The sequence below is a fragment of the Sycon ciliatum genome, chromosome 4 (genome assembly GCF_964019385.1).
Source record: "Sycon ciliatum chromosome 4, ocSycCili1.1, whole genome shotgun sequence".
Taxonomy (NCBI): Eukaryota; Metazoa; Porifera; class Calcarea; order Leucosolenida; family Sycettidae; genus Sycon; species Sycon ciliatum.
The window spans coordinates 11,316,113-11,324,946 of NC_088646.1; the positions used below are offsets into that span (position 1 = coordinate 11,316,113).

General features: G+C 48.4%; 1 protein-coding gene across 1 annotated transcript in view; it reads right to left on the reverse strand.

Moving 5' to 3' along the window:
• Positions 1 to 8,834, reverse strand: part of LOC135814464 (F-box DNA helicase 1-like) — a 28,187-nt gene that overhangs the window by 9,480 nt on the left and 9,873 nt on the right. Inside the window, exons 11-17 of the mRNA XM_065327586.1 lie at positions 7,667 to 7,967; positions 6,751 to 6,964; positions 4,254 to 4,349; positions 3,087 to 3,232; positions 2,558 to 2,660; positions 1,600 to 1,751; positions 1,196 to 1,283 (exon numbers count right to left, since the gene is read on the reverse strand). Of these exons, the coding sequence (XP_065183658.1) occupies positions 1,196 to 1,283; positions 1,600 to 1,751; positions 2,558 to 2,660; positions 3,087 to 3,232; positions 4,254 to 4,349; positions 6,751 to 6,964; positions 7,667 to 7,967 (1,100 nt within the window). The remainder of the gene's footprint in view (positions 1 to 1,195; positions 1,284 to 1,599; positions 1,752 to 2,557; positions 2,661 to 3,086; positions 3,233 to 4,253; positions 4,350 to 6,750; positions 6,965 to 7,666; positions 7,968 to 8,834) is intronic.

The window sequence follows — 8,834 nt, forward strand, 5'->3', positions numbered from 1 at the left end:
CCTGCAGGCTACAACTTTCACACCAAGGTTCGACTCAAAGGTTCAAAGGTTCAACTCGAGTGATAGGAACGCGCTCAAACAGGCTGTCAGTTGTAGCCTGCAGGCACGGTGACCACGTGACTGGTGTACACATGAGCACGTGACCGCTTATTCAACCATGTTGGATTGGGAATAAGGGCCGATCGCAGCCTTCTCGGGCCAAAACCAGTCGATTCAGCATCCAAAAGACTACAACATATGGGCCAATCGCGGTCATCCGTGCTTTTATAAGAACGAAATGGCGCTTCTAGTGATATTTGCATACAAATCCCCATCTACAAATTGTAGTAGGGCGCAGTCACCCAGTTTCGGTGGAAGTGGCGAGTTCGATTGGGAATAAAGAAGGAAGGGAGCATCTCAGCTTCCTCGGACCAAGACCATTCGACTCAGCACCCCGAGGACTGCAATTGGTGAAAGTTTGATTGTAGTGTTAACTTCCCCTTTAAAACATCATTCAGTCATGTGACCCCAGTGGTCAACACTATACACGTACAAGCATAGTTTGCCTGTTCAGCTATGTGAGCCAAGTGATCAACCAAGCACAACATCAGGGACTGCATACACTACTCATAAGAACAACACAGCCCTACATGGTATGTGAGTGCCTGCAGCATGGTTACAGTTATCATCAGTTCACACAAAAGTGTATGTGTCATCTGTGGCCACACATACACTTGCATATGGAATGTTCCACATACTACAGAGCTACAACATGCCAACATGTGTGTGTATGTGTGTGTGTGTGCGTGTGTGTGTGTGTGTGTGTGTGTGTGTGTGTGTGTGGTGGTGGTGGTGGTGGTGTGTGTGTGTGTGTGTGTGTGTGTGTGTGTGTGTGTGGTGGTGGTGGTGGTGGTGGTGGTGGTGGTGTGTGTGTGTGTGTGTGTGTGTGTGTGTGTGTGTGTGTGTGTGTGTGTGTGTGTGTGTGTGTGTGTGTGTGTGTGTGGTGGTGGTGGTGGTGGTGGTGGTGGTGGTGGTGGTGGTGGTGGTGGTGGTGGTGGTGGTGGTGGTGGTGGTAGTGGTGGTGGTGTGTGGTGGTGGTGTGTGGTGGTGGTGGTGGTGTGTGGTGGTGGTGGTGTGTATGTGTGTGTGTATGTGTGTGTGGGGGGGGGGGGGGGGGTGCGTGTGTGTGCGTGTGTGTGCGTGTGTGTGTGCTTACATTTTTGCTGATTGGGTGAGTTGAGATTCATCATGTTAGCATAGATGCTGTGTAGCACCTGCAGTCGTCTCAATTTGCTCCAAATGTTCTAAACAAGAAGAAGATGTCAGATGAACACAAAGAGCAATACATGTAATCCCAGAGAAGCCCACAACAGCAACTGGCGACAAATGAAGATAGATCCACAGCAACAGCTATTTCCCCCATAAAATAGAGCATGGCATGCTTTCTGTACATGAGTCCTGCAGCAGAATCGCTCACAATGAGCCAAGTTGAAGTACATAGTGGGCCCGCAGCTGCCTGATGATGGGCGATGGCCAAAAAGTGTTCAACCTAAAGTGACGTCTGCGAGAGACGGTGCTTGGGTGTTTAGATTGAGGCAATGCAGCCAGTAGTCTCTTTACCTGCATATTGATGTACACACGCAAAGGTGGCTCAGAGTCGGAATCATTCAGAAACACGTTCAGCGCATAGTCGATCAGCGTCAAGTTTTCCTTTGCTAGAACGTACACCTTTTCAGGAGGTGGGCGCACAGTTCCGCACAGAGAATCTTGAGCTGCATGTCCCACAGGAATAATATGGAAAAGAGCCAAAAGACAGTGATTATCAATCACCATTACAATAATGCAATAAAGAGCCGCAGACACATACATATGCGTACGCGCACACAGACACAGACACACACATGCACACATGCACACACACACATGCACACATGAACACATGTACACACACACACACACACACACACACACACACACACACACACACACACACACACACACATGCACACACACACACACACACACACACACACACAGACACACACACACACACACACACACACAGAAGACAGACAGACAGACACAGACACAGACACAGAGACACAGAGACACAGACACACACAGACACACACACACACATTTGAACCCATCACGACCACCGGGCAGGGGCGTGGAAAAGCAATTACGAATTTACAAGCGAACACGAGCAGACTTTGATCTTTCACGGGATAACATCAATACAGCACAGGCAGAAAATAACACATGATCGGAAGAGAAAGTGAGACCTATCTGCATATCAACAGGTTACTACACTCATACCGGTATCTCTCTTATCCGCACCTCGAACTTACAGACACCTCGGTCTACTGAGGAGCACCCTGTGGGTGAGTTTAATAGTGGAAATATTACTACTACTCGTTTGCCAACTCTAGTGGAAACAGTGACGGCTTATGGCAGATCTCTGGCCCTTCCCCATTGAAACATATGTGATTCAGAGTTAAAGACATTTCAAAGTTATGGGCAATGCTCGGTCCTGGAGTGCCCGGATAAGAGAGATATGAGTGTTGTCTATCCTTACCTTGCGACGGAAGGAGACCGGTCAAGAAGCTGCCACCATTGCCTTTGTTGAGACGTAGTAGCAATGACGAAAGAAACGCGATGTTCGGCCCGAACCTGAAAGACTGGCAGGAGATAGCAAGAGGAAAAAGAGATAGAATAAGAATGCTGTCATTACGTACTGGGCACATCAACACTGGACACCTACTGTACAACATGACGCATGCTGTCATTACGTACTGGGCACATCAACACTGGACACCTACTGTACAACATGACGCATGCTGTCATTACGTACTGGGCACATCAACACTGGACACCTACTGTACAACATGGCGCATGCATCCAACTACAGCTACGGCTACACAAAAGCATACAAGTACACACAAACATATTTGTGAAACAATCCTTCACACAGACACACACACACAGCCCCAGGGTGTCTGGCTGAGGGAGGTGTGCGGATACGGGATATCCGGATAAGAGAGGCTCTACCATACAGTGCATGCGACATGTGGAGTATATTGCATTCAGTGGTGCCACCTACTTACTTCGGTCAGCGAAAACGACTTGGTGGCCGAAATAGACGGAAATGTTTCCGGCCGTACGTGGTTAAAGCGATATATGGACTGGTTGGGGTCACCCACAAACACAAGTCCACAATTCGATTTCTGCTGCAATAGCATACTAATATCACCTAACACAACAGAGCAAAAACAACAGAACACGAAAAAGGGAACTAAGAAACATTTTGTTTATAGAAGTACTGTAAAAGCCATTATTCTAACGAGGCGCATATATAACGATTTCCCAAAATTGACTAGTTTACGTGTACCAAAGGTAACGATTCTCACTCATTCTCAACGCTATGCCTGAAGTGTTGAGAACCAATTTTGATGACCTCGTGTTTGTGTGTGCATGCTAGGTCGAGTGACTTTCGGGGCTGTCCGATTATCTTTTATGCATAAAATCAAGAGTAGATAAACAAGAGTGTGCAACTCCGGATCTCTTCTGCACAATCTTCAGATACCGACGGAATTTTTTGTTGACGTCACTTTTTTCAGAAAAACGCGCATTTTGCCGGAGAGCAGTGTGAGAGCACGTGCTGGGCACCGACCTTGTAATGTAAAGCCCGGCCAAGTGCACGAGGCAAAACTTTCCAAAAGACTCGCAGCGCGTGCGTCGTCGAAAAGATTACGTCAACAAAAAATTCCGCCGCAGGCCAATCCATCCCGGAGGTGCACACTCTTGTTTATCTACTCTTGGTAAAGTGCTTTACTACGCCTTCAATTGCTTACAACCTATTCTTAGTTTACAGTGCTTGAAGTACGCAAGCACATTAAGCACATTAAGCACATTAAGCACATTAAGCACATTAAGCACAGTATTATCTGGCGGTTATAGTATACGGCATTTCTAGTACATGTGCCGCCAAGGCCAATGTCACGAAAGATCAAGTAGCAGCGCAACGCAAAATGAATAGTCCTGCAGTCGCTGCTGGCATCTGTATGAAGTCCAAATATAGGGATTAGCTCTGCCTACACTGGACTAAATAGAGGAAGAGATGCAGTAACAGTTGTTTCACGGTACACTGCAGTGCAGGCCATGAACGGTTCAACCTTGAAGAGAGCAACAAAAGCGAACATGCCCTTGTCGAAGTGCTAGCTAGGCCCCTGGCCCTGTTGAGTGAAACAAAAACAGGCTGAACTGGCACTTACAGTCGGTGAAGTCCTGAGCTTCATCAACAAGAATGCATTGGCCATCGAACAGGTCAGGTTGTTTCAGTTGCTCCAGTTGACAAACCTTCAATGCCACTATTAAACAACAAAACCACAGCAGCAACACACTATAATGATACACATTACAATAAAGTAGGGTGGAAAAGAGCTGGAAATGATTCTAGGAAATCTACTACCATCGCACTGACAGCAGCAGCAGCAGCAGCAGCAGCAGCAGCAACAGCAGCAACAGCCGCCACCACAGCAGCAACAGCATACCAGTACCAAAATACCAGACTAGCAAGCAGAGCAAGGACAAGCGTGGGGGTAAGCAGCCGCTAATTCACCGCCACCACCACAACACCACCACCATCGCCACCGCTATCTCAACCACAATTTCCACAAACGCTACCACCCCTGTTGTCACCACCACTTCCACCACCAGTGTTCCAGCACCACCACCAGGCCCACCAACATAATCATAAACATCACCCCATCAACTCCATCACCACAGCAGCCAGCACAAGCACCTCCGCTGCCGCTACCGCCACCGCAAGCACCACCGGGATAACCACAAGCAGCAACAACCAGCACCAGCACCAGCATGAGCACCAGCACCAGCATGAGCACCAGCATGAGCACCAGCACCAGCACCAGCACCAGCATGAGCACCAGCACCAGCATGAGCACCAGCACCAGCACCAGCATGAGCACCAGCACCCGCATGAGCACCAGCACCAACATGAGCACCAGCACCAGCACCAGCATGAGCACCAGCATGAGCAGCATGAGCACCAGCACCAGCACTAGCATGAGCACCAGCACCAGCATGAGCACCAGCACCAGCATGAGCACCAGCACCAGCATGAGCACCAGCACCAGCATGAGCACCAGCACCAGCATGAGCACCAGCACCAACATGAGCACCAGCACCAACATGAGCACCAGCATGAGCACCAGCACCAGCATGAGCACCAGCACCAGCATGAGCACCAGCACCAGCATGAGCACCAGCACCAACATGAGCACCAGCACCAGCATGAGCACCAGCATGAGCACCAGCACGAGCACCAGCATGAGCACCAGCATGAGCACCAGCATGAGCACCAGCACCAGCACCAACATAGCACCAGCATGAGCACCAGCACCAGCACCAGCATGACTCCATGAGCACCACTATAACCAGTCCTGGTGATGTCCTAGATAGGACATCACGGAACCCAGCATGCCCCAGCATACACACTATGCTGTTCCCATAGTAATCGTGACACGTGACTCAAAACTTTGTATCGCGTCCGAGGAGATGAACATATCGCACTCAAAGCAAACGCAACGAAGGCCTTTCGTCTCAAAAGTAATTATTATTAGTTGTCGTTCTCCTGGCGGCTTGCCTCAAGCGAGTCGAGATTCGTATCTTGCCTCTTGCCTTCACGAATTTTATTTTCCTCGTTGTGGAGTACGCCTGGACAAATGAACTGGCAAGCGAATCGTTTTGGTCGCATTAAAAATTGCAAGTGCACAAGAGGATTGGCGAAGCAATTTGTGTTCGCACTTTCAGCAGAGCAGTAGCTGCTGCTGCGATAAAGTTTTTACTTTCGCCATTGGTTTCAGGCAGCAGAAGGATCTGGCTGAAAGCGATGGCGATACGTCCATGACCACCACGTCCTGGGTTGATATCCAAGAAAGACCGTCCAAGGTCCAGTTTTAGCCAAGAGCTGTCGTATCCAAGAAATCAAAAACGCCAACAGCAAGCTTTGGCCAAATACTATCTTCCAGGCAGTAATTTACGGGCCTAGCGCCTGCTGCCTCGTCTTCCTCCTCTGCATGGCCAGTTTTGGGGCGAAATGAACGCACGGGGCGTGAAGAAACATTCCAAAGGCAAAATATTCAAAATAATAACCAATCGTTTCCAAAGAAGCGCCGCGTGCACGCGTGGCTACGAGAAACCCCACATGAAATCCCCAAACGAAAACGGCCATTCGGTCGGGTATTCGATGGAGAATCGAATATACACTACCTCAATCCCCGCCGATGTCTGATATTCTCCGCCTATTCCCTCAAACTTGACCAATTCGGAAAGAAATCCATCGCCATTACGATCGTGCATCCTCCACATACATTCAGAAATGCTCACGCAGCACTTCTTTTCATCGCGTGTGCGCGACCGACGCTTCCATGACAACTCTGGGACAGGTAACCAATCAGACTCATTCAGAGTGCGATGTCCTAGATAGGACATCTCCCCGACTGATAACCTGACAGGCGCGTAGCACCACTGTTGGAGGTGATCCGGCCGGAGGGGGGTCGGCGGGTTCCCCCCCCCCCGGGAAAATTTTTGAAACTAGGGTGCAAAAAACGTGGTCTGGCAAAAAAGTGGCCCGGCTGTGGACCGGCTGATACGCCCCTGAACCAGCAGCACCACCAGCAGCACCACCGTAGCCACCACCGATCGTGATACCCGGAACTACGACCACAACAGAAACAACATGCCACATACCTGCCGTTATTAGCTTAGTTCGAGGCTTTTTAGGAGATTGCAAGAGTTTCCGATCAGACGGCTTTTTAGGAGATTGCAAGTGCGGCTTTTTAGGAGATTGCAAGTGTGGCCGGTCAGACTCATCAGGATCCTCCAGCTCCTTGTAAAACCGCTTAGCGTCGCTGACAATGTCCCATAGCAGCTTTGCATGCTTCACTGCATCATCTTCTTTCAGCTGCACATAATATAGAAACAGAAATACAAGAGCATGCATGACATGTTTCAGTACATACGCCACACTTGTATTCCTTTTACTTGTCAAGTACAAGTAAAAACCAGCCAGGAATCCGCTCTGCGACTTATACCCACAAACTGCATGCTAAATTTCATATTTTTGTATACTGAAATTTTCAGCATACAATGGGGGGGGGGGGGGCGGCATATACGAGTACAGGAAAATACCGAACACCATGACATAGCACCAGGAATTTAGTTGTGGGGCCATAGCAGAGAGGTTCATTTTGATGCACACATTGCTCATTACGGTTGTGAGCAATACATACTACACATACTTGATGTTGCCCATCCGAATAAAAGTTAGCTCCAATTAAAATGTCCCAAATCCCTTTCGAACAACATACTGTAAGACCAGATATTTTAACGTCAACTAAAGTTAGCGAACATTGGATTTTTGTTGATTAGCGAGGTGAAATGGTAACGAATTGTCTCCGTCAAAACCTGCAAATGACTGTACAATCATGTACATATCGTTTTGCACATAACGACTTCAAATGTAAATGATTTTTTTTAATTCGAAAAACGCTAGAATTAAATGTTCGTTAATATTAGTGGTCTTTATACAGTATTCTCTAAGTACTGTGGTCTCAGTTAGCCAATATAGAATGCTCAATGCTTCCATAGAATGCTCAATGCTTACATAGCACAGCTGTTCTTCTAGGGGCTCATGTTCACGTATCCAGTTATCAAAGACCTCTTCAGGCAATGCTCTCCGCGCCGCTTCCAGGACCTCGTCGATACTGCGCCTCTGCCGATTATCTGGCAGATACATCCGAGTGCCCGGCAAATGGCGCCTGGAAATCTCAGTGTCAGCCGACGCCATGAAGCTCTTCACAGTCTGAACGACAATCTTCGCTGCACCACGGGCATCCAGTCCCAGCAGATCACGAATTGCCCCAAGCCGGTAATGCAGGTCCTTCAGTTCCAAATCAAATGGATATCTATGCAATGGAGCATGAAACGGGCACATGAACTGGTAATCCAAAGAAGACGAACAGTGCGGGAAGGCAGAAATTCACCTTGACACGAACACCGTGTAAGAATTTCCTATACAAAACATGTGACACATCTCCATGGCCACAGCAAAAACGTTCAGTTCACTCTCAGTAGTGCTAGTGTGAGGTAATATTGCAAATATGTGCACCCTCAGACGCACATTTCAGAAGTACTACAGATACTCTTTGTTATTTTGGTAGCTGGCAAAGCCAATGGCAGCTGCACGTTTAAGTGCACACTATGCTCCAGATGTACGACAAGTACAGTGTATGTGTGTGTGTGTGTGTGTGTGTGTGTGTATGTGTGTGTGTGTGTGTGTGTGTGTGTGTGTGTGTGTGTGTGTGTGTGTGTGTGTGTGTGTGTGTGTGTGTGTCTGTCTGTGTGTGTGTGTGTGTGTGTCCCATATGGTGCAGTGGTATGTGCAGCGATTTCCAATCGATAGGTTGCGGGTTCGATTCCCGACGATTATGGTCACACACGTCTTTCTTCTCTTTCTCAGACTCCTCCTGACTTTTCTTTCATTCTCCTGGGTGGTTACCAACAGCCAGTGCATGCCGGAGTATGTGGTGTGATGTGTGTGCGTGAAAGAAATGAAAAAATGAAAAAGACCAAAAAGTAGGGATTCACTGGCCAGAAAAAGCCACTTCATAGCTGTGTGGTGTAGACCAGGCTGAATAGTGGCGGTCAATTCTTCAGCCTTGCAAGCTGTTGAATGGTGCAATCCCAGCACAAGCTGCTATGGCTTCTGCTGTAGCATCGCTATCATCGCCTCCGGCGATGGGCGTCCAATGGTCCAATGGTGTGTGTGTGTG